At 48.1% G+C, this 26,121-nt stretch overlaps 1 protein-coding gene across 1 annotated transcript in view; it reads right to left on the reverse strand.

The window, feature by feature from the left end:
• The window catches only part of LOC120045416 (cerebellar degeneration-related protein 2-like), a 35,648-nt gene extending 9,837 nt beyond the window's left edge, over positions 1–25,811 (reverse strand). Inside the window, exon 1 of the mRNA XM_038990297.1 lies at positions 25,716–25,811. Within this exon, the coding sequence (XP_038846225.1) occupies positions 25,716–25,785 (70 nt within the window). The 5' untranslated portion in view covers positions 25,786–25,811. The remainder of the gene's footprint in view (positions 1–25,715) is intronic.
• Between the last annotated feature and the right edge of the window lie 310 nt (positions 25,812–26,121).

The raw sequence follows: 26,121 nt of genomic DNA on the forward strand, positions 1-26,121 counted from the left end.
ATAACAGAATAGGGCCTATTAGAATGGGGCTAAGGGACCGTGTATAACAGAATAGGGACTATTAGAATGGGGCTAAGGGACCGTGTATAACAGAACAGGGACTATTAGAATGGGGCTAAGGGACCGTGTATAACAGAATAGGGCCTATTAGAATGGGGCTAAGGGACCGTGTATAACAGAACAGGGACTATTAGAATGAGGCTAAGGGACCGTGTATAACAGAATAGGGACTATTAGAATGGGGCTAAGGGACCGTGTATAACAGAATAGGGACTATTAGAATGGGGCTAAGGGACCGTGTATAACAGAATAGGGCCTATTAGAATGGGGCTAAGGGACCGTGTATAACAGAATAGGGACTATTAGAATGGGGCTAAGGGACCGTGTATAACAGAATAGGGACTATTAGAATGGGGCTAAGGGACCGTGTATAACAGAATAGGGCCTATTAGAATGGGGCTAAGGGACCGTGTATAACAGAATAGGGACTATTAGAATGGGGCTAAGGGACCATCTATAACAGAATAGGGCCTATTAGAATGGGGCTAAGGGACCGTGTATAACAGAATAGGGACTATAAGAATGGGGCTAAGGGACCGTGTATAACAGAATAGGGACTATTAGAATGAGGCTAAGGGACCGTGCATAACAGAATAGGGCCTATTAGAATGGGGCTAAGGGACCGTGTATAACAGAATAGGGCTTGTTAGAATGGGGCTAAGGGACCGTCTATAACAGAATAGGGCCTATTAGAATGGGGCTAAGGGACCGTGTATAACAGAATAGGGACTATTAGAATGAGGCTAAGGGACCGTGTATAACAGAATAGGGCTTGTTAGAATGGGGCTAAGGGACCGTCTATAACAGAATAGGGCCTATTAGAATGAGGCTAAGGGACCGTGTATAACAGAATAGGGACTATTAGAATGGGGCTAAGGGACCGTGTATAACAGAATAGGGACTATTAGAATGGGGCTAAGGAACCGAGTCCCACAGTGTGTTCAGAGGGGGTTGAGTCCCACAGTGGGTGTTCAGAGGGAGATGAGTACCACAGTGGGTGTTCAGAGGGAGATGAGTCCCACAGTGGGTGTTCAGAGGGATGTCATAACTCTACTGTGAAGATCTGAAGGAAGTTACAGTGGGTCCGCTCTACAGCACCCTCTCTCTCTCCTGCAGAGGGAGATAGGGCCGCTTTATGGCGGTCGTAAAATACTCTGCCTCTGGGTTAAGTAGTATGGGAGATTGGAATGTAACTGTGGAACACAGAGAGAGAGACACTTGGACATCAAAAGGTTGAATAATTGAACAGCATTTCTGTATTCAAAGCAGTTGGAGTGGTCCGTGGACACTTAAGGGACAGTCATGTCGAGTTTGTCTGATTTGGTGATCTCATGAAGGACAGGAGACACACATTACTGTGTCTTTGGTTGTGTACACTTCTCAATTATGGGGTTTACATCTAAATGTTGTATAAAATATATGATCAAATATTAAACTATTTGTGAGAAGATGAAATGTGATGTTAGCCTTCTAAACAAGATAATTGTTTTCATATAAAGTTTTTAACTAGTCAGTGACCACACCCCGTGAGCACAGACATTTACATCGACGTCATGGAACGCCCCCTTTTCTCATAAAAGGACTCGTGACAAAATGTACATTTAGTCAAGATAACGCAGGGGCAGGGTCCCCGTGTTGACATGGCTACAACTCCAAACCAAAACACACCGGGTGATGCTGGTGAAGTGGTTCAAACTACAACTCTACCAAAACACACCGGGTGATGCTGGTGAAGTGGTTCAAACTACAACTCTACCAAAACACACCGGGTGATGCTGGTGAAGTGGTTCAAACTACAACTCTACCGAAGGACAAGACCAGAGAACGTTGATCCTCCCCACACTGAAATGGTGAAGAAATCTACAAACTAAAGACCGATTATTCAGTCTGCAGCTGTTTAAGTACTTTAGTCTGGAAAACACATCTGCTCTAAGAACATTTACCAAGTGGCACTCTGACGTATCCATTATAACAACCTACAACTACGACAGACTTTGATCTCTGGTGGACAAACCAGAGGCTTTCTGTCAACTGACTATTATACAGCAGACGGACCGGCGATCACAGAGAGAGACAACAAAGGCATACACTCGTAAATATGTGAATTGCTATTTATTTTCTAATGAGCAGTTGTTCATGTTCAACGTATTAGCATTTCATGAGTGTAGTTATCGACTGTATTATTGTGAATCCACTCTAAGTTTCCCACTCTTGAACTGTCCCCACCCCTTTCCTTTGTCTACCAAGCCATCATATTGGTTTAGCCCACCAGGGACTTTTCTATCTTGTCAGTAACCAATGTATGACCTAGTGTGTGTTTATGTAATTCTGTGAGTGACTAGTTAGTTAGTAAATATATAATTTAGCCAATTTGTAAATCGCTGATTCATGATCTATGTTAGGGTTTGTGCAGATATCCAAGGGTTTGTGACGTTTAGTAATGAGACTGACGAGGTAACAATACATTAATAGAAGACTGTAATCGATAAGATAATAAAATATCTGAAGAGTTATATTTGGGAAATTGAAACTCTATACAACAATTTTCCCATGGTGCTCCGACTTCCTAGTTAATCACTATTCCATGATTAGTTTAATTACGTAATAATTACACATAGAGAATTGATAAATATAACAGTCTTCACATTTAATGACAGCAAACGTTACGACAGGGGGGTGAGTCCCACAGTGGGTGTTCAGAGGGGGATGAGAGACAAGAGAGACAGAAAGAGACAGAAAGAGAGAGAGAGACAGAGAGAAACAGAGAGAGACAGAGGGAGAGACAGAGACAGAAAGAGACAGAAAGAGAGAGAGAGAGAGAGGAGGTGAGCACTGGGTTTCTTTGCAACATTAAACATCCTAATCAATACCCTCCACAGACCACTGTCTCCAAACAAGGACACCAGGAAGGGGAGTTGACCCCCCCTGAAGGACGACATCACCACCCAGACCCAGTGACTGAAACATAATGGAATGGATTGTGTGCATTTCCTGCTTGGGCTATCAGGCCAATTCTATGGTTTTCTTTTGTTATGTTTTAGCAGTGTCAGTTACACTGACATACTGTCCTCAGGGGAAGATTCACACTCCTGTCACAACCAACTGTGCACGTGCACACGTTGGCTGCAGAAATACATGTAATACAACTGTAACCTGTGTGCATGTGTGTGTGTGTGTGCGTTCATATGTGTGTGTGTGTGTGTGTGTGTGTGTGTGTGTGTGTGTGTGCACACGCGAAAGAAAACACCCCTGGTTTAGAATGTGCCCAGCCTTTCTGAGCAGTGTGTTGTTTTTATAGTTACATATCTCCCATAGGATTCACCGGAATATGGAAAACAAGACCTCTCCCTGTTGTGTCCTCCTTCTCTCCTTCCTACGTTCCCTATTTCCTTGTCTGCAGAAAAGCTGTGAAGCAGACCAACCCCTTCAGTACGACTTCCCTGCAATCTTCAGTCAATCCCATACTAAGCTCAAATTCTGTGTACAAATGATGCAGCACAAACTGTTATCTGCAGGATAACAAGGAACGAAAATGTGTGTTTGGAGACGTAGAGAGGTGGTTGTTGAAGAGATGGTAGAGCTGTAATAACAGCAGGTACGCTGAGACGTAGAGAGGTGGTTGTTGAAGAGATGGTAGAGCTGTAATAACAGCAGGTACGCTGAGACGTAGAGAGGTGGTTGTTGAAGAGATGGTAGAGCTGTAATAACAGCAGGTACGTGGAGACAGAGAGGTGGTTGTTGAAGAGATGGTAGAGCTGTAATAACAGCAGGTACGCTGAGACGTAGAGAGGTGGTTGTTGAAGAGATGGTAGAGCTGTAATAACAGCAGGTACGCTGAGACGTAGAGAGGTGGTTGTTGAAGAGATGGTAGAGCTGTAATAACAGCAGGTACGCTGAGACGTAGAAGGTGGTTGTTGAAGAGATGGTAGAGCTGTAATAACAGCAGGTACGCTGAGACGTAGAAGGTGGTTGTTGAAGAGATGGTAGAGCTGTAATAACAGCAGGTACGCGGAGACGTAGAGAGGTGGTTGTTGAAGAGATGGTAGAGCTGTAATAACAGCAGGTACGTGGAGACGTAGAGAGGTGGTTGTTGAAGAGATGGTAGAGCTGTAATAACAGCAGGTACGCTGAGACGTAGAGAGGTGGTTGTTGAAGAGATGGTAGAGCTGTAATAACAGCAGGTACGCTGAGACGTAGAGAGGTGGTTGTTGAAGAGATGGTAGAGCTGTAATAACAGCAGGTACGCTGAGACGTAGAAGGTGGTTGTTGAAGAGATGGTAGAGCTGTAATAACAGCAGGTACGCTGAGACGTAGAAGGTGGTTGTTGAAGAGATGGTAGAGCTGTAATAACAGCAGGTACGCGGAGACGTAGAGAGGTGGTTGTTGAAGAGATGGTAGAGCTGTAATAACAGCAGGTACGCTGAGACGTAGAGAGGTGGTTGTTGAAGAGATGGTAGAGCTGTAATAACAGCAGGTACGCGGCGACGTAGAGAGGTGGTTGTTGAAGAGATGGTAGAGCTGTAATAACAGCAGGTACGCGGCGACGTAGAGAGGTGGTTGTTGAAGAGATGGTAGAGCTGTAATAACAGCAGGTACGCTGAGACGTAGAGAGGTGGTTGTTGAAGAGATGGTAGAGCTGTAATAACAGCAGGTACGCTGAGACGTAGAGAGGAGGTTGTTGAAGAGATGGTAGAGCTGTAATAACAGCAGGTACGTGGCGACGTAGAGAGGTGGTTGTTGAAGAGATGGTAGAGCTGTAATAACAGCAGGTACGTGGAGACGTAGAGAGGTGCTTGTTGAAGAGATGGTAGAGCTGTAATAACAGCAGGTATGTGGCGACGTAGAGAGGTGGTTGTTGAAGAGATGGTAGAGCTGTAATAACAGCAGGTACGCTGAGACGTAGAGAGGTGGTTGTTGAAGAGATGGTAGAGCTGTAATAACAGCAGGTACGTGGCGACGTAGAGAGGTGGTTGTTGAAGAGATGGTAGAGCTGTAATAACAGCAGGTACGCTGAGACGTAGAGAGGTGGTTGTTGAAGAGATGGTAGAGCTGTAATAACAGCAGGTACGTGGAGACGTAGAGAGGTGCTTGTTGAAGAGATGGTAGAGCTGTAATAACAGCAGGTACGCTGAGACGTAGAGAGGTGGTTGTTGAAGAGATGGTAGAGCTGTAATAACAGCAGGTACGCTGAGACGTAGAGAGGTGGTTGTTGAAGAGATGGTAGAGCTGTAATAACAGCAGGTACGCTGAGACGTAGAGAGGTGGTTGTTGAAGAGATGGTAGAGCTGTAATAACAGCAGGTACGTGGAGACGTAGAGAGGTGGTTGTTGAAGAGATGGTAGAGCTGTAATAACAGCAGGTACGCTGAGACGTAGAGAGGTGGTTGTTGAAGAGATGGTAGAGCTGTAATAACAGCAGGTACGCTGAGACGTAGAGAGGTGGTTGTTGAAGAGATGGTAGAGCTGTAATAACAGCAGGTACGCGGAGACGTAGAGAGGTGGTTGTTGAAGAGATGGTAGAGCTGTAATAACAGCAGGTACGCTGAGACGTAGAGAGGTGGTTGTTGAAGAGATGGTAGAGCTGTAATAACAGCAGGTACGCGGAGACGTAGAGAGGTGGTTGTTGAAGAGATGGTAGAGCTGTAATAACAGCAGGTACGTGGAGACAGAGAGGTGCTTGTTGAAGAGATGGTAGAGCTGTAATAACAGCAGGTACGTGGAGACAGAGAGGTGCTTGTTGAAGAGATGGTAGAGCTGTAATAACAGCAGGTACGTGGAGACAGAGAGGTGGTTGTTGAAGAGATCGTAGAGCTGTAATAACAGCAGGTACGTGGAGACAGAGAGGTGCTTGTTGAAGAGATGGTAGAGCTGTAATAACAGCAGGTACGTGGAGACAGAGAGGTGGTTGTTGAAGAGATGGTAGAGCTGTAATAACAGCAGGTACGCTGAGACGTAGAGAGGTGGTTGTTGAAGAGATGGTAGAGCTGTAATAACAGCAGGTACGTGGCGACGTAGAGAGGTGGTTGTTGAAGAGATGGTAGAGCTGTAATAACAGCAGGTACGCTGAGACGTAGAGAGGTGGTTGTTGAAGAGATGGTAGAGCTGTAATAACAGCAGGTACGCTGAGACGTAGAGAGGTGGTTGTTGAAGAGATGGTAGAGCTGTAATAACAGCAGGTACGCTGAGACGTAGAGAGGTGGTTGTTGAAGAGATGGTAGAGCTGTAATAACAGCAGGTACGCTGAGACGTAGAGAGGTGGTTGTTGAAGAGATGGTAGAGCTGTAATAACAGCAGGTACGTGGAGACAGAGAGGTGGTTGTTGAAGAGATGGTAGAGCTGTAATAACAGCAGGTACGTGGAGACAGAGAGGTGGTTGTTGAAGAGATGGTAGAGCTGTAATAACAGCAGGTACGTGGAGACAAAGAGAGGTGGTTGTTGAAGAGATGGTAGATCTGTAATAACAGCAGGTACGCGGAGACGTAGAGAGGTGGTTGTTGAAGAGATGGTAGAGCTGTAATAACAGCAGGTACGCTGAGACGTAGAGAGGTGGTTGTTGAAGAGATGGTAGAGCTGTAATAACAGCAGGTACGTGGCGACGTAGAGAGGTGGTTGTTGAAGAGATGGTAGAGCTGTAATAACAGCAGGTACGCGGAGAAGTAGAGAGGTGGTTGTTGAAGAGATGGTAGAGCTGTAATAACAGCAGGTACGCTGAGACGTAGAGAGGTGGTTGTTGAAGAGATGGTAGAGCTGTAATAACAGCAGGTACGTGGAGACGTAGAGAGGTGGTTGTTGAAGAGATGGTAGAGCTGTAATAACAGCAGGTACGCTGAGACGTAGAGAGGTGGTTGTTGAAGAGATGGTAGAGCTGTAATAACAGCAGGTACGCTGAGACGTAGAGAGGTGGTTGTTGAAGAGATGGTAGAGCTGTAATAACAGCAGGTACGCTGAGACGTAGAGAGGTGGTTGTTGAAGAGATGGTAGAGCTGTAATAACAGCAGGTACGTGGAGACGTAGAGAGGTGGTTGTTGAAGAGATGGTAGAGCTGTAATAACAGCAGGTACGCGGAGACGTAGAGAGGTGGTTGTTGAAGAGATGGTAGAGCTGTAATAACAGCAGGTACGCGGCGACGTAGAGAGGTGGTTGTTGAAGAGATGGTAGAGCTGTAATAACAGCAGGTACGCTGAGACGTAGAGAGGTGGTTGTTGAAGAGATGGTAGAGCTGTAATAACAGCAGGTACGTGGAGACGTAGAGAGGTGGTTGTTGAAGAGATGGTAGAGCTGTAATAACAGCAGGTACGCTGAGACGTAGAGAGGTGGTTGTTGAAGAGATGGTAGAGCTGTAATAACAGCAGATACGCTGAGACGTAGAGAGGTGGTTGTTGAAGAGATGGTAGAGCTGTAATAACAGCAGGTACGTGGAGACGTAGAGAGGTGGTTGTTGAAGAGATGGTAGAGCTGTAATAACAGCAGGTACGTGGAGACGTAGAGAGGTGGTTGTTGAAGAGATGGTAGAGCTGTAATAACAGCAGGTACGTGGAGACGTAGAGAGGTGGTTGTTGAAGAGATGGTAGAGCTGTAATAACAGCAGGTACGTGGAGACAGAGAGGTGCTTGTTGAAGAGATGGTAGAGCTGTAATAACAGCAGGTACGTGGAGACAGAGAGGTGGTTGTTGAAGAGATCGTAGAGCTGTAATAACAGCAGGTACGTGGAGACAGAGAGGTGCTTGTTGAAGAGATGGTAGAGCTGTAATAACAGCAGGTACGTGGAGACAGAGAGGTGGTTGTTGAAGAGATGGTAGAGCTGTAATAACAGCAGGTACGTGGCGACGTAGAGAGGTGGTTGTTGAAGAGATGGTAGAGCTGTAATAACAGCAGGTACGCTGAGACGTAGAGAGGTGGTTGTTGAAGAGATGGTAGAGCTGTAATAACAGCAGGTACGCTGAGACGTAGAGAGGTGGTTGTTGAAGAGATGGTAGAGCTGTAATAACAGCAGGTACGCTGAGACGTAGAGAGGTGGTTGTTGAAGAGATGGTAGAGCTGTAATAACAGCAGGTACGCTGAGACGTAGAGAGGTGGTTGTTGAAGAGATGGTAGAGCTGTAATAACAGCAGGTACGCTGAGACGTAGAGAGGTGGTTGTTGAAGAGATGGTAGAGCTGTAATAACAGCAGGTACGCTGAGACGTAGAGAGGTGGTTGTTGAAGAGATGGTAGAGCTGTAATAACAGCAGGTACGCTGAGACGTAGAGAGGTGGTTGTTGAAGAGATGGTAGAGCTGTAATAACAGCAGGTACGCTGAGACGTAGAGAGGTGGTTGTTGAAGAGATGGTAGAGCTGTAATAACAGCAGGTACGCGGAGACGTAGAGAGGTGGTTGTTGAAGAGATGGTAGAGCTGTAATAACAGCAGGTACGCTGAGACGTAGAGAGGTGGTTGTTGAAGAGATGGTAGAGCTGTAATAACAGCAGGTACGTGGCGACGTAGAGAGGTGGTTGTTGAAGAGATGGTAGAGCTGTAATAACAGCAGGTACGTGGAGACGTAGAGAGGTGGTTGTTGAAGAGATGGTAGAGCTGTAATAACAGCAGGTACGCTGAGACGTAGAGAGGTGGTTGTTGAAGAGATGGTAGAGCTGTAATAACAGCAGATACGCTGAGACGTAGAGAGGTGGTTGTTGAAGAGATGGTAGAGCTGTAATAACAGCAGGTACGCTGAGACGTAGAGAGGTGGTTGTTGAAGAGATGGTAGAGCTGTAATAACAGCAGGTACGCGGCGACGTAGAGAGGTGGTTGTTGAAGAGATGGTAGAGCTGTAATAACAGCAGGTACGCGGAGACGTAGAGAGGTGGTTGTTGAAGAGATGGTAGAGCTGTAATAACAGCAGGTACGTGGAGACAGAGAGGTGGTTGTTGAAGAGATGGTAGAGCTGTAATAACAGCAGGTACGTGGCGACAGAGAGGTGGTTGTTGAAGAGATGGTAGAGCTGTAATAACAGCAGGTACGCTGAGACGTAGAGAGGTGGTTGTTGAAGAGATGGTAGAGCTGTAATAACAGCAGGTACGCTGAGACGTAGAGAGGTGGTTGTTGAAGAGATGGTAGAGCTGTAATAACAGCAGGTACGCTGAGACGTAGAGAGGTGGTTGTTGAAGAGATGGTAGAGCTGTAATAACAGCAGGTACGCTGAGACGTAGAGAGGTGGTTGTTGAAGAGATGGTAGAGCTGTAATAACAGCAGGTACGCTGAGACGTAGAGAGGTGGTTGTTGAAGAGATGGTAGAGCTGTAATAACAGCAGGTACGCTGAGACGTAGAGAGGTGGTTGTTGAAGAGATGGTAGAGCTGTAATAACAGCAGGTACGCGGAGACGTAGAGAGGTGGTTGTTGAAGAGATGGTAGAGCTGTAATAACAGCAGGTACGCTGAGACGTAGAGAGGTGGTTGTTGAAGAGATGGTAGAGCTGTAATAACAGCAGGTACGCTGAGACGTAGAGAGGTGGTTGTTGAAGAGATGGTAGAGCTGTAATAACAGCAGGTACGCGGAGACGTAGAGAGGTGGTTGTTGAAGAGATGGTAGAGCTGTAATAACAGCAGGTACGTGGAGACGTAGAGAGGTGGTTGTTGAAGAGATGGTAGAGCTGTAATAACAGCAGGTACGCTGAGACGTAGAGAGGTGGTTGTTGAAGAGATGGTAGAGCTGTAATAACAGCAGGTACGCGGAGACGTAGAGAGGTGGTTGTTGAAGAGATGGTAGAGCTGTAATAACAGCAGGTACGCTGAGACGTAGAGAGGTGGTTGTTGAAGAGATGGTAGAGCTGTAATAACAGCAGGTACGTGGAGACGTAGAGAGGTGGTTGTTGAAGAGATGGTAGAGCTGTAATAACAGCAGGTACGCTGAGACGTAGAGAGGTGGTTGTTGAAGAGATGGTAGAGCTGTAATAACAGCAGGTACGTGGAGACGTAGAGAGGTGGTTGTTGAAGAGATGGTAGAGCTGTAATAACAGCAGGTACGTGGAGACGTAGAGAGGTGGTTGTTGAAGAGATGGTAGAGCTGTAATAACAGCAGGTACGCGGCGACGTAGAGAGGTGGTTGTTGAAGAGATGGTAGAGCTGTAATAACAGCAGGTACGTGGAGACGTAGAGAGGTGGTTGTTGAAGAGATGGTAGAGCTGTAATAACAGCAGGTACGCTGAGACGTAGAGAGGTGGTTGTTGAAGAGATGGTAGAGCTGTAATAACAGCAGGTACGCTGAGACGTAGAGAGGTGGTTGTTGAAGAGATGGTAGAGCTGTAATAACAGCAGGTACGCTGAGACGTAGAGAGGTGGTTGTTGAAGAGATGGTAGAGCTGTAATAACAGCAGGTACGCTGAGACGTAGAGAGGTGGTTGTTGAAGAGATGGTAGAGCTGTAATAACAGCAGGTACGTGGAGACGTAGAGAGGTGGTTGTTGAAGAGATGGTAGAGCTGTAATAACAGCAGGTACGCGGAGACGTAGAGAGGTGGTTGTTGAAGAGATGGTAGAGCTGTAATAACAGCAGGTACGCTGAGACGTAGAGAGGTGGTTGTTGAAGAGATGGTAGAGCTGTAATAACAGCAGGTACGCTGAGACGTAGAGAGGTGGTTGTTGAAGAGATGGTAGAGCTGTAATAACAGCAGGTACGCGGAGACGTAGAGAGGTGGTTGTTGAAGAGATGGTAGAGCTGTAATAACAGCAGGTACGCGGCGACGTAGAGAGGTGGTTGTTGAAGAGATGGTAGAGCTGTAATAACAGCAGGTACGTGGAGACGTAGAGAGGTGGTTGTTGAAGAGATGGTAGAGCTGTAATAACAGCAGGTACGCGGAGACGTAGAGAGGTGGTTGTTGAAGAGATGGTAGAGCTGTAATAACAGCAGGTACGCGGAGACGTAGAGAGGTGGTTGTTGAAGAGATGGTAGAGCTGTAATAACAGCAGGTACGCTGAGACGTAGAGAGGTGGTTGTTGAAGAGATGGTAGAGCTGTAATAACAGCAGGTACGCTGAGACGTAGAGAGGTGGTTGTTGAAGAGATGGTAGAGCTGTAATAACAGCAGGTACGCGGAGACGTAGAGAGGTGGTTGTTGAAGAGATGGTAGAGCTGTAATAACAGCAGGTACGCGGAGACGTAGAGAGGTGGTTGTTGAAGAGATGGTAGAGCTGTAATAACAGCAGGTACGCTGAGACGTAGAGAGGTGGTTGTTGAAGAGATGGTAGAGCTGTAATAACAGCAGGTACGCGGAGACGTAGAGAGGTGGTTGTTGAAGAGATGGTAGAGCTGTAATAACAGCAGGTACGCTGAGACGTAGAGAGGTGGTTGTTGAAGAGATGGTAGAGCTGTAATAACAGCAGGTACGTGGAGACGTAGAGAGGTGGTTGTTGAAGAGATGGTAGAGCTGTAATAACAGCAGGTACGCGGAGACGTAGAGAGGTGGTTGTTGAAGAGATGGTAGAGCTGTAATAACAGCAGGTACGCGGAGACGTAGAGAGGTGGTTGTTGAAGAGATGGTAGAGCTGTAATAACAGCAGGTACGCTGAGACGTAGAGAGGTGGTTGTTGAAGAGATGGTAGAGCTGTAATAACAGCAGGTACGCTGAGACGTAGAGAGGTGGTTGTTGAAGAGATGGTAGAGCTGTAATAACAGCAGGTACGCTGAGACGTAGAGAGGTGGTTGTTGAAGAGATGGTAGAGCTGTAATAACAGCAGGTACGTGGAGACAGAGAGGTGCTTGTTGAAGAGATGGTAGAGCTGTAATAACAGCAGGTACGCTGAGACGTAGAGAGGTGGTTGTTGAAGAGATGGTAGAGCTGTAATAACAGCAGGTACGCTGAGACGTAGAGAGGTGGTTGTTGAAGAGATGGTAGAGCTGTAATAACAGCAGGTACGCTGAGACGTAGAGAGGTGGTTGTTGAAGAGATGGTAGAGCTGTAATAACAGCAGGTACGCTGAGACGTAGAGAGGTGGTTGTTGAAGAGATGGTAGAGCTGTAATAACAGCAGGTACGCTGAGACGTAGAGAGGTGGTTGTTGAAGAGATGGTAGAGCTGTAATAACAGCAGGTACGCTGAGACGTAGAGAGGTGGTTGTTGAAGAGATGGTAGAGCTGTAATAACAGCAGGTACGTGGAGACGTAGAGAGGTGGTTGTTGAAGAGATGGTAGAGCTGTAATAACAGCAGGTACGCTGAGACGTAGAGAGGTGGTTGTTGAAGAGATGGTAGAGCTGTAATAACAGCAGGTACGTGGAGACGTAGAGAGGTGGTTGTTGAAGAGATGGTAGAGCTGTAATAACAGCAGGTACGTGGAGACGTAGAGAGGTGGTTGTTGAAGAGATGGTAGAGCTGTAATAACAGCAGGTACGCGGAGACGTAGAGAGGTGGTTGTTGAAGAGATGGTAGAGCTGTAATAACAGCAGGTACGCTGAGACGTAGAGAGGTGGTTGTTGAAGAGATGGTAGAGCTGTAATAACAGCAGGTACGCTGAGACGTAGAGAGGTGGTTGTTGAAGAGATGGTAGAGCTGTAATAACAGCAGGTACGCTGAGACGTAGAGAGGTGGTTGTTGAAGAGATGGTAGAGCTGTAATAACAGCAGGTACGTGGAGACGTAGAGAGGTGGTTGTTGAAGAGATGGTAGAGCTGTAATAACAGCAGGTACGCTGAGACGTAGAGAGGTGGTTGTTGAAGAGATGGTAGAGCTGTAATAACAGCAGGTACGCGGAGACGTAGAGAGGTGGTTGTTGAAGAGATGGTAGAGCTGTAATAACAGCAGGTACGCGGAGACGTAGAGAGGTGGTTGTTGAAGAGATGGTAGAGCTGTAATAACAGCAGGTACGCGGAGACGTAGAGAGGTGGTTGTTGAAGAGATGGTAGAGCTGTAATAACAGCAGGTACGCTGAGACGTAGAGAGGTGGTTGTTGAAGAGATGGTAGAGCTGTAATAACAGCAGGTACGCGGCGACGTAGAGAGGTGGTTGTTGAAGAGATGGTAGAGCTGTAATAACAGCAGGTACGCGGAGACGTAGAGAGGTGGTTGTTGAAGAGATGGTAGAGCTGTAATAACAGCAGGTACGCTGAGACGTAGAGAGGTGGTTGTTGAAGAGATGGTAGAGCTGTAATAACAGCAGGTACGTGGAGACAGAGAGGTGCTTGTTGAAGAGATGGTAGAGCTGTAATAACAGCAGGTACGTGGCGACGTAGAGAGGTGGTTGTTGAAGAGATGGTAGAGCTGTAATAACAGCAGGTACGCTGAGACGTAGAGAGGTGGTTGTTGAAGAGATGGTAGAGCTGTAATAACAGCAGGTACGCTGAGACGTAGAGAGGTGGTTGTTGAAGAGATGGTAGAGCTGTAATAACAGCAGGTACGCTGAGACGTAGAGAGGTGGTTGTTGAAGAGATGGTAGAGCTGTAATAACAGCAGGTACGCTGAGACGTAGAGAGGTGGTTGTTGAAGAGATGGTAGAGCTGTAATAACAGCAGGTACGCTGAGACGTAGAGAGGTGGTTGTTGAAGAGATGGTAGAGCTGTAATAACAGCAGGTACGCTGAGACGTAGAGAGGTGGTTGTTGAAGAGATGGTAGAGCTGTAATAACAGCAGGTACGCTGAGACGTAGAGAGGTGGTTGTTGAAGAGATGGTAGAGCTGTAATAACAGCAGGTACGTGGAGACGTAGAGAGGTGGTTGTTGAAGAGATGGTAGAGCTGTAATAACAGCAGGTACGTGGAGACGTAGAGAGGTGGTTGTTGAAGAGATGGTAGAGCTGTAATAACAGCAGGTACGCTGAGACGTAGAGAGGTGGTTGTTGAAGAGATGGTAGAGCTGTAATAACAGCAGGTACGCTGAGACGTAGAGAGGTGGTTGTTGAAGAGATGGTAGAGCTGTAATAACAGCAGGTACGCTGAGACGTAGAGAGGTGGTTGTTGAAGAGATGGTAGAGCTGTAATAACAGCAGGTACGCTGAGACGTAGAGAGGTGGTTGTTGAAGAGATGGTAGAGCTGTAATAACAGCAGGTACGCTGAGACGTAGAGAGGTGGTTGTTGAAGAGATGGTAGAGCTGTAATAAAAGCAGGTACGCTGAGACGTAGAGAGGTGGTTGTTGAAGAGATGGTAGAGCTGTAATAACAGCAGGTACGTGGAGACGTAGAGAGGTGGTTGTTGAAGAGATGGTAGAGCTGTAATAACAGCAGATACGCTGAGACGTAGAGAGGTGGTTGTTGAAGAGATGGTAGAGCTGTAATAACAGCAGGTACGTGGAGACGTAGAGAGGTGGTTGTTGAAGAGATGGTAGAGCTGTAATAACAGCAGGTACGCTGAGACGTAGAGAGGTGGTTGTTGAAGAGATGGTAGAGCTGTAATAACAGCAGATACGCTGAGACGTAGAGAGGTGGTTGTTGAAGAGATGGTAGAGCTGTAATAACAGCAGGTACGTGGAGACGTAGAGAGGTGGTTGTTGAAGAGATGGTAGAGCTGTAATAACAGCAGGTACGCGGAGACGTAGAGAGGTGGTTGTTGAAGAGATGGTAGAGCTATAATAACAGCAGGTACGCTGAGACGTAGAGAGGTGGTTGTTGAAGAGATGGTAGAGCTGTAATAACAGCAGGTACGTGGCGACGTAGAGAGGTGGTTGTTGAAGAGATGGTAGAGCTGTAATAACAGCAGGTACGTGGAGACGTAGAGAGGTGGTTGTTGAAGAGATGGTAGAGCTGTAATAACAGCAGGTACGTGGCGACAGAGAGGTGGTTGTTGAAGAGATGGTAGAGCTGTAATAACAGCAGGTACGTGGCGACAGAGAGGTGCTTGTTGAAGAGATGGTAGAGCTGTAATAACAGCAGGTACGCTGAGACAGAGAGGTGCTTGTTGAAGAGATGGTAGAGCTGTAATAACAGCAGGTACGTGGAGACAGAGAGGTGCTTGTTGAAGAGATGGTAGAGCTGTAATAACAGCAGGTACGTGGAGACGTAGAGAGGTGGTTGTTGAAGAGATGGTAGAGCTGTAATAACAGCAGGTACGCTGAGACGTAGAGAGGTGGTTGTTGAAGAGATGGTAGAGCTGTAATAACAGCAGGTACGCTGAGACGTAGAGAGGTGGTTGTTGAAGAGATGGTAGAGCTGTAATAACAGCAGGTACGCTGAGACGTAGAGAGGTGGTTGTTGAAGAGATGATAGAGCTGTAATAACAGCAGGTACGTGGAGACGTAGAGAGGTGGTTGTTGAAGAGATGGTAGAGCTGTAATAACAGCAGGTACGCTGAGACGTAGAGAGGTGGTTGTTGAAGAGATGGTAGAGCTGTAATAACAGCAGGTACGCTGAGACGTAGAGAGGTGGTTGTTGAAGAGATGGTAGAGCTGTAATAACAGCAGGTACGTGGAGACGTAGAGAGGTGGTTGTTGAAGAGATGGTAGAGCTGTAATAACAGCAGGTACGCTGAGACGTAGAGAGGTGGTTGTTGAAGAGATGGTAGAGCTGTAATAACAGCAGGTACGTGGAGACGTAGAGAGGTGGTTGTTGAAGAGATGGTAGAGCTGTAATAACAGCAGGTACGCTGAGACGTAGAGAGGTGGTTGTTGAAGAGATGGTAGAGCTGTAATAACAGCAGGTACGCTGAGACGTAGAAGGTGGTTGTTGAAGAGATGGTAGAGCTGTAATAACAGCAGGTACGCTGAGACGTAGAGAGGTGGTTGTTGAAGAGATGGTAGAGCTGTAATAACAGCAGGTACGCTGAGACGTAGAGAGGTGGTTGTTGAAGAGATGGTAGAGCTGTAATAACAGCAGGTACGCTGAGACGTAGAGAGGTGGTTGTTGAAGAGATGGTAGAGCTGTAATAACAGCAGGTACGCTGAGACGTAGAGAGGTGGTTGTTGAAGAGATGGTAGAGCTGTAATAACAGCAGGTACGCTGAGACGTAGAGAGGTGGTTGTTGAAGAGATGGTAGAGCTGTAATAACAGCAGGTACGTGGAGACGTAGAGAGGTGGTTGTTGAAGAGATGGTAGAGCTGTAATAACAGCAGGTACGCGGCGTGACAACCCTGTCATCAGATGTAAGTCCAGCTCTGCTAAGCAATCAGGTCTGGGCACATAGCTTCAGCTCAGAGTTTGGCCTAGAGCCAGCCTTGGTCTGTCTTACAAAGGGTTCCAAGCATGATCATTAATATGTTTTCCTCCTCGCATAGTGTTTCTAGAATACACGGAAATGTCTGCGTCTGTATTGTAGATGGAACACGTTTGCTGATTCCTTACGGTATAGAACAGCAGGTTGCCTCGCTGCATCAATAAATGCCTGCTTTGATGCTAAACATGGAAGTTCTCTTCTTCATCTGATTATTACCACATCTCAATCTGCCAAACCTTCTGGCTAAATAGCACTTCTGATGAAAACAGGATGCACCAGAGAGATGTGAAGAGATGAAGGCTGGGTGTAGAGAGGAAGGCTGGGTGCAGAGAGGAAGGCTGGGTGCAGAGAGGAAGGCTGGGTGTAGAGAGGAAGGCTGGGTGCAGAGAGGAAGACTGGGTGCAGAGAGGAAGGCTGGGTGCAGAGAGGAAGACTGGGTGTAGAGAGGAAGACTGGGTGTAGAGAGGAAGGCTGGGTGTAGAGAGGAAGACTGGGTGTAGAGAGGAAGGCTGGGTGCAGAGAGGAAGGCTGGGTGTAGAGAGGAAGGCTGGGTGCAGAGAGGAAGGCTGGGTGTAGAGAGGAAGACTGGGTGCAGAGAGGAAGGCTGGGTGTAGAGAGGAAGGCTGGGTGCAGAGAGGAAGACTGGGTGCAGAGAGGAAGGCTGGGTGCAGAGAGGAAGGCTGGGTGCAGAGAGGAAGGCTGGGTGCAGAGAGGAAGGCTGGGTGTAGAGAGGAAGACTGGGTGTAGAGAGGAAGACTGGGTGCAGAGAGGAAGGCTGGGTGCAGAGAGGAAGGCTGGGTGCAGAGAGGAAGGCTGGGTGTAGAGAGGAAGGCTGGGTGCAGAGAGGAAGACTGGGTGTAGAGAGGAAGACTGGGTGCAGAGAGGAAGGCTGGGTGCAGAAAATGGGAGAGAGAAATGGAGCTTGTTCTCTTCTGATCTTTCTCCTCTCTCTCTCATGTCTCATCCTGTCTTCATCCTTTTATCTTCGACTGTCTCTCTCTTTCTCCAACACTCTGTATTCTCCCTTTCCCTCACTCTTCTTCTTTCTGAATATTCCTCTCGAGCCCCGTGTGTCTCAGTTGGTAGAGCATGGCGCTTGCAACGCCAGGGTTGTGGGTTCGATTCCCACGGGGGGCCAGTACAAAAAAAAGTATGAATGTATGTACTTGTAAGTCGCTCTGGATAAGAGCGTCTGCTAAATGACTTAAAATGTTTTTAAAAAAAATGTAAAAATGAATAAAGAAGATACATCAGCCTTTATTTTTATCCTCAGTTCTACTGATGTGCCCACACACTCAGTTCCCCCTCCTGCCCACTCTCTCAGCAGCTACTCTTCCTGGGGTCCAGCCAAATTAAGGCAGTTTATACAATTTTAAACACATTACAATACATTCACAGACTCTGTGCCCTCAGGCCCCTACTCCACCACATATATACAGTAGAAAACACATGTGTACATGTGTGTATAGTGTGTATAGTGTGTGTATACTGTGTGTGTATAGTGTGTGTATAGTGTGTGTGTATAGTGTGTGTGTATAGTGTGTGTGTATAGTGTGTGTGTATAGTGTGTGTGTGTAGTGTGTGTGAATAGTGTGTGTGTGTAGTGTGTGTGTGTAGTGTGTGTATAGTGTGTGTGTGTAGTGTGTCTAGTGTGTGTGTATATAGTGTGTCTAGTGTGTGTATAGTGTGTGTATAGTGTGTGTGTGTGTGTGTGTGTGTGTGTATTGTGTGTGTATAGTGTGTGTATAGTGTGTGTGTGTATAGTGTGTCTAGTGTGTGTCTAGTGTGTGTGTGTATAGTGTGTATAGTGTATGTATAGTGTTTGTGTATAGTGCACAGGAGGCTGGTGGCACCTTAATTTGGGAGGACGGGCTCATGGTAATCCAGGCTGTGTCACATCCAGGAGTCCCGTAGGGCGCATTGGCCCAGCGTTGTCCAGGTTTGGCCGGGGTAGGCCGCCATTGTAAATAAGAATTTGTTCTTAAATGACTTGCCTAGTTAAATAAAGGTAAAATAAATACAAATATTTTAATAAATGGCTGGAGTAGAGTAAGTGGAATGGTAAACATGGTTTGATGCCATTCCATTCACTCCATTCCAGCCATTATTATGAGCCGTCCTCCCCTCAGCAGCCTCCACTGGTATAGTGTGTATAGTGTGTGTGTATATAGTGTGTGTATATAAGACCAGATCAAGAGCAGGGTCATTCCTGGTTGGAATCCCCGAGCCGACTAGGTGAATACTCTGTCGATGTGGCCTTGAGCACGGAACTTAACCCTAATCGCTCATGTAAGTTGTTCTAGAAAAGAGCTTCTCCTAAATGACTCAAATGCAAATGCATCATCTGCTCTCAGCCTGTGGCAGATATCCTATTAATTGGAACAATGAGATGAAGTGATAGAGAGATTATGAATGAGTGATGCATGGCAGGGAAAGAGAGAAGGGAGAGGCAGGGAGCGAGAGGCAGGGAGCGAGGGAAGGGAGAGGCAGGGAAAGAAAGAAGGGAGAGGCAGGGAGCGAGGGAAGCGAGAGGCAGGGAAAGAGAGAAGGGAGAGGCAGGGAGCGAGGGAAGCGAGAGGCAGGGAAAGAAAGAAGGGAGAGGCAGGGAGCGATGGAAGCTACAGGCAGGGAGCGAGGGAAGCGAGAGGCAGGGAGCGATGGAAGCTACAGGCAGGGAGCGATGGAAGCTACAGGCAGGGAGCGATGGAAGCTACAGGCAGGGAGCGAGGGAAGCTACAGGCAGGGAGCGAGGGAAGCTACAGGCAGGGAGCGAGGGAAGTGAGAGGCAGGGAGCGAGGGAAGTGAGAGGCAGGGAGCGATGGAAGCTACAGGCAGGGAGCGAGGGGCAGGGAGAGGCAGGGAGCGATGGAAGCTACAGGCAGGGAGCGAGGGGCAGGGAGAGGCAGGGAGCGAGGGAAGTGAGAGGCAGGGAGCGAGGGAAGTGAGAGGCAGGGAGCGATGGAAGCTACAGGCAGGGAGCGAGGGAAGTGAGAGGCAGGGAGCGAGGGAAGTGAGAGGCAGGGAGCGAGGGAAGTGAGAGGCAGGGAGCGAGGGAAGCTACAGGCAGGGAGCGATGGAAGCTACAGGCAGGGAGCGAGGGAAGCTACAGGCAGGGAGCGATGGAAGCTACAGGCAGGGAGCGAGGGAAGCTACAGGCAGGGAGCGATGGAAGCTACAGGCAGGGAGCGATGGAAGCTACAGGCAGGGAGCGATGGAAGCTACAGGCAGGGAGCGAGGGAAGCTACAGGCAGGGAGCGAGGGAAGGGAGAGGCAGGGAGCGAGGGAAGGGAGAGGCAGGGAGCGATGGAAGCTACAGGCAGGGAGCGAGGGAAGGGAGAGGCAGGGAGCGATGGAAGCTACAGGCAGGGAGCGAGGGAAGGGAGAGGCAGGGAGCGAGGGAAGGGAGAGGCAGGGAAGGGAGAGGCAGGGAGCGAGGGAAGGGAGAGGCAGGGAGCGAGGGAAGGGAGAGGCAGGGAGCGAGGGGCAGGGAGCGAGGGAAGGGAGAGGCAGGGAGCGAGGGAAGGGAGAGGCAGGGAGCGAGAGGCAGGGAGCGAGAGGCAGGGAAGGGAGAGGCAGGGAGCGAGGGAAGGGAGAGGCAGGGAGCGAGGGAAGGGAGAGGCAGGGAGCGAGAGGCAGGGAGAGGCAGGGAAGGGAGAGGCAGGGAGCGAGGGAAGGGAGAGGCAGGGAGCGAGGGAAGGGAGAGGCAGGGAGCGAGGGAAGGGAGAGGCAGGGAGCGAGGGAAGGGAGAGGCAGGGAGCGAGGGGCAGGGAGCGAGGGAAGGGAGAGGCAGGGAGCGAGGGAAGGGAGAGGCAGGGAGCGAGGGAAGGGAGAGGCAGGGAGCGAGAGGCAGGGAGCGAGGGAAGCGAGAGGCAGGGAGCGAGGGAAGCGAGAGGCAGGGAGCGAGGGAAGGGAGAGGCAGGAAGCGAGAGGCAGGGAGCGAGGGAAGCGAGAGGCAGGGAGCGAGGGAAGCGAGAGGCAGGGAGCGAGGGAAGGGAGAGGCAGGGAGCGAGGGGCAGGGAGCGAGAGGCAGGGAGCGAGGCAAAGAGAAAAAGAGTGATGTAGTGAGGAAGAGGGGAGAGATATGAAATAGCCCTAATGCTGGCAAAAAGTGCGATTGGTTGTTTGACAAGCTGCGATTGGCTACAGCTCAGAGATACATTATCAGCAGCTTGGGATATGCATTTAAACGAGTGTCATCCAAAATGAAGCTTATTTGCATTAGATGATGTACGGTTTTATCTTTTGTTTTATGTGTAATATACGTGTGTTAATGTGTTTGGACCCCAGGAAGAGTAGCTGCTGCCTTGGCAGGAACTAATGGGGATTCGTAATAAACCCCAGGAAGAGTAGCTGCTGCCTTGGCAGGAACTAATGGGGATCCCTAATAAACCCCAGGAAGAGTAGCTGCTGCCTTGGCAGGAACTAATGGGGATTCATAATAAACCCTAGGAAGAGTAGCTGCTGCCTTGACAGGAACTCATGGGGATTCATAATAAACCCCAGGAAGAGTAGCTGCTACCTTGACAGGAACTAATGGGTATCCCTAATAAACCCCAGGAAGAGTAGCTGCTGCCTTGACAGGAACTAATGGGGATCCATAATAAACCCCAGGAAGAGTAGCTGCTGCCTTGACAGGAACTAATGGGGACCCCTAACAAACCCCAGGAAGAGTAGCTGCTGCCCTGGCAGGAACTAATGGGGACCCCTAATAAACCCCAGGAAGAGTAGCTGCTGCCCTGGCAGGAACTAATGGGGATCCATAATAAACCCCAGGAAGAGTAGCTGCTGCCTTGGCAGGAACTAATGGGGACCCCTAACAAACCCCAGGAAGAGTAGCTGCTGCCCTGGCAGGAACTAATGGGGATCCATAATAAACCCCAGGAAGAGTAGCTGCTGCCTTGGCAGGAACTAATGGGGACCCCTAACAAACCCCAGGAAGAGTAGCTGCTGCCCTGGCAGGAACTAATGGGGACCCCTAACAAACCCCAGGAAGAGTAGCTGCTGCCTTGGCAGGAACTAATGGGGACCCCTAATAAACCCCAGGAAGAGTAGCTGCTGCCCTGGCAGGAACTAATGGGGATCCCTAATAAACCCCAGGAAGAGTAGCTGCTGCCCTGGCAGGAACTAATGGGGATCCCTAATAAACCCCAGGAAGAGTAGCTGCTGCCCTGGCAGGAACTAATGGGGATCCCTAATAAACCCCAGGAAGAGTAGCTGCTGCCTTGGCAGGAACTAATGGGGATCCATAATAAACCCCAGGAAGAGTAGCTGCTGCCTTGGCAGGAACTAATGGGGATTCATAATAAACCCCAGGAAGAGTAGCTGCTGCCTTGGCAGGAACTAATGGGGATCCCTAATAAACCCCAGGAAGAGTAGCTGCTGCCTTGGCAGGAACTAATGGGGATTCATAATAAACCCCAGGAAGAGTAGCTGCTGCCTTGGCAGGAACTAATGGGGATCCCTAATAAACCCCAGGAAGAGTAGCTGCTGCCTTGGCAGGAACTAATGGGGATCCCTAATAAACCCCAGGAAGAGTAGCTGCTACCTTGACAGGAACTAATGGGGATCCCTAACAAACCCCAGGAAGAGTAGCTGCTGCCCTGGCAGGAACTAATGGGGATCCATAATAAACCCCAGGAAGAGTAGCTGCTGCCTTGACAGGAACTAATGGGGACCCCTAACAAACCCCAGGAAGAGTAGCTGCTGCCCTGGCAGGAACTAATGGGGATCCATAATAAACCCCAGGAAGAGTAGCTGCTGCCTTGGCAGGAACTAATGGGGATCCATGATAAACCCCAGGAAGAGTAGCTGCTGCCCTGGCAGGAACTAATGGGGATCCATAATAAACCCCAGGAAGAGTAGCTGCTGCCCTGGCAGGAACTAATGGGGACCCCTAATAAATACTAATACAAATTGAATTCAGACTAATAGCGGTTCCGCTGAATGATGGTGTTTACACAATCTATATAGTCCAGGTCAAGTAGGTTATCTTTATGCAAATATCATATATGGTCCCATAGAATTAACGTGGAACGGAGGTGATGCACAAGGCCTGGACCGTAGTTGACTAGGCTACTGCAAAAAATATATTTCAAATCAAATCAAATGTTATTTGTCACATACACATGGTTAGCAGATGCTAATGCGAGTGTAGCGAAATGCTTGTGCTTCTAGTTCTGACAATGCAGTAATAACCAACGAGTAATCTAACCTAACAATTCCACAACTACTACCTTATACACACAAGTGTAAAGGGATAAAGAATATGTACATAAAGATATATGAATGAGTGATGGTACAGAAGGGCATAGGCAAGATGCAGTAGATGGTATCGAGTACAGTATATACATATGAGATGAGTAATGTAGGGTATGTAAACATAAAAGTGCATAGTTTAAAGTGGCTAGTGATATGTGTATTACATAAAGATGGCAAGATGCAGTAGATGATATAGAGTACAGTATATACATATACATTATATTAAGTGGCATTGTTTAAAGTGGCTAGTGATACATTTTTGATCAATTTCCATTATTAAAGTGAGCTGGAGTTGAGTCAGTATGTTGGCAGCAGCCACTCAATGTTAGTGGTGGCTGTTTAACAGTCTGATGGCCTTGAGATAGAAGCTGTTTTTCAGTCTCTCGGTCCCTGCTTTGATGCACCTGTACTGACCTAGCCTTCTGGATGATAGCGGGGTGAACAGGCAGTGGCTCGGGTGGTTGTTGTCCTTGATGATCTGTTTGGCCTTCCTGTGACATCGGGTGGTGTAGTTGTCCTGGAGGGCAGGTAGTTTGCCCCCGGTGATGCGTTGTGCAGACCTCACTACCCTCTGGAGAGCCTTACGGTTGTGGGGCGGAGCAGTTGCCGTACCAGGCGGTGATACAGCCCGACAGGATGCTCTCGATTGTGCATCTGTAGAAGTTTGTGAGTGCTTTTGGTGACAAGCCGAATTTCTTCAGCCTCCTGAGGCTGCGCCTTCTTCACAACGCTGTCTGTGTGGGTGGACCAATTCAGTTTGTCCGTGATGTGTACGCCGAGGAACTTAAAACTTACTACCCTCTCCACTACTGTCCCGTCGATGTGGATAGGGGGGTGCTCCCTCTGCTGTTTCCTGAAGTCCACAATCATCTCCTTTGTTTTGTTGACGTTGAGTGTGAGGTTATTTTCCTGACACCACACTCCGAGGGCCCTCACCTCCTTCCTGTAGGCCGTCTCGTCATTGTTGGTAATCAAGCCTACCACTGTAGTGTCGTCCGCAAACTTGATGATTGAGTTGGAGGCGTGCATGTGTAACCAATGTGAAATGGCTATCTAGTTAGCGGTGGTGCGCACTAATAGCCTTTCAATCGGTGATGTCACTTGCTCTGAGACCTTGAAGTAGTGGTTCCCCTTGCTCTGCAAGGGCCGCGGCTTTTGTGGAGTGATGGGTAACGATGCTTCGTGGGTGACTGTTGTTGATGTGTGCAGAGGGTCCCTGGTTCGCGCCCGGGTCGGGGCGAGGGGACGGACGTAAAGTTAAACTGTTACATTGATGCTGTTGACCCGGATCACTGGTTGCTGCGGAAAAGGAGGAGGTCGAAAGGGGGGTGAGTGTAACCGATGTGAAATGGCTATCTAGTTAGCGGTGGTGCGCGCTAATAGCCTTTCAATCGGTGATGTCACTTGCTCTGAGACCTTGAAGTAGTGGTTCCCCTTGCTCTGCAAGGGCCGCGGCTTTTGTGGAGTGATGGGTAACGATGCTTCGTGGGTGACTGTTGTTGATGTGTGCAGAAGGTCCCTGGTTCGCGCCCGGGTCGGGGCGAGAGGACGGACTAAAGTTGAACTGTTACACATGGCCACGCAGTCGTGGGTGAACAGGGAGTACAGGAGAGGGCTCAGAACGCACCTTTGTGGGGCCCCAGTGTTGAGGATCAGTGGGGTGGAGATGTTGTTACCTACCCTCACCACCTGGGGGCGGCCCGTCAGGTAGTCCAGTACCCAGTTGCACAGGGCGGGGTCGAGACCCAGGGTCTCGAGCTTGATGACGAGTTCGGAGGGTACTATGGTGTTAAATGCTGAGCTGTAGTCGATGAACAGCATTCTCACATAAGTATTCCTCTTGTCCAGATGGGTTAGGGCAGTGTGCAGTGTGGTTGCGATTGCGTCGTCTGTGGACCTATTGGGGCGGTAAGCAAATTGGAGTGGGTCTAGGGTGTCAGGTAGGGTGGAAGTGATTTGGTCCTTGACTAGTCTCTCAAAGCACTTCATGATAACGGAAGTGAGTGCTACGGGGCGGTAGTCGTTTAGCTCAGTTACCTTAGCTTTCTTGGGAACAGGAACAATGGTGGCCCTCTTGAAGCATGTGGGAACAGCAGACTGGGATAAGGATTGATTGAATATGTCCGTAAACACACCAGCCAGCTGGTCTGCGCATGCTCTGAGGACGCGGCTGGGGATGCCGGCTGGGCCTGCAGCCTTGCGAGGGTTAACACGTTTAAATGTTTTACTCACGTCGTCAGTTGTTATTTGGGGAATAGCCTAGTGACTTATAACAGTACACTGTAACATATTGCCGTAAATTTACAGCAACACATTCACAGTTAGCTACTGTAATTCTATATGTTTCACAGTTAGCTACTGTAATTATATATTACAGTACAGTACTGTAAAGAGCAATGTATTATGGGGGCTCAATGGTGCTCTGCTACACTGCTGTAAAATTGTACAATACAATTTTACAGTAAATACTGTATTACCCTGTATATTTACAGCAGCATACTGTGAATTATGCTGCATTGTCGGAAAATGTTGTGGGCAGCGAAATAATCTCTGGCTCATTAACTATTCTGGTGGATCTGCAAGTCTGCAAATCAAGCATGTTTCACGGCTTTGTTGGCCCATGTATGCTCTTTGTCTCAACCAATCACTTCCTTATTGATTATGTTCAACTGACATGTTCAGTTCTTATTGAATTATGGGGACATGGACATGACAGTCTACAGGCCTTGAAAGTCACCACATTCTAAAAGGAAAACATAATATGTAATGCTTGAATAAGGAAATCAACAAAACCTAATTGACTGCACAAACAAGGTTAAGTGATCCCTAATCATTATTGTAACCTACAAAGAACAATTGCATTGCATTGATGACAGGCGAAATCTACTAACTTCTATCTATGGTTAATTTATTACATTGTAATATTGTAACCCATTGTTTGCAATCACCAACAGACCACTGTTCAGAGTATTTGGTTTTTCTTGCAATATTGTGACAACAGCAGGGAAATGATTTCCCCGTCCACGTCAGAAAGGCCCTAGGAATCCCTTCAATAAATTGATGTCAGAAAGTAGCAAAATATTCAATTGCGGTTGCACATTTCGAAGACTATTACATACTATTTGTCAAGATGCACGGACAAATGTACCTTCGCATACTGATCTAGAAGCCTTCCATCATAAAGGCCTTTGTTTGAGAAGAACATCTGAGCTCGCCAATAACGAACCGCTACCCGGTGCATTGACATAGGGGATGCGGTTGGCTGCAAACGGCTTTCCCATATGCGTCGTTACTTACCCGATTCGAGATCTTGCTGGTCGTACCATGGCTCTTCCTCGTCGGTGACAAATTCCTCCATTCCTAGCATCGAGACACGGATACCACCATCCACCTTGTCCTGGAACCCAGCAAAGACGTGCCTACCAGCCGGCTACACAATCAGGCACACACGCAATTTCGCTGTCCGCCCGCCCCTGGAATAACGTTAGCTCATCTTTCTTCAGATTCTGAACGCAGCCGCAACACTCGAATAAGGAAAGAGCTGCGACGTTAACCGATGAAGCAGGCTAAATATATATATTTTTCTTGGCAGCAGATTAAACAAAAAGACATATAAAGACAAGAGACTCGAACACTATTTTAAAAGCATGCCGTGTAAATTGGCCAATTATTGTTTCTTATAGACCCCTTTCCAGTACACGAC

Source organism: Salvelinus namaycush, chromosome 4, assembly GCF_016432855.1.
Source record: "Salvelinus namaycush isolate Seneca chromosome 4, SaNama_1.0, whole genome shotgun sequence".
NCBI classification, from domain to species: Eukaryota; Metazoa; Chordata; class Actinopteri; order Salmoniformes; family Salmonidae; genus Salvelinus; species Salvelinus namaycush.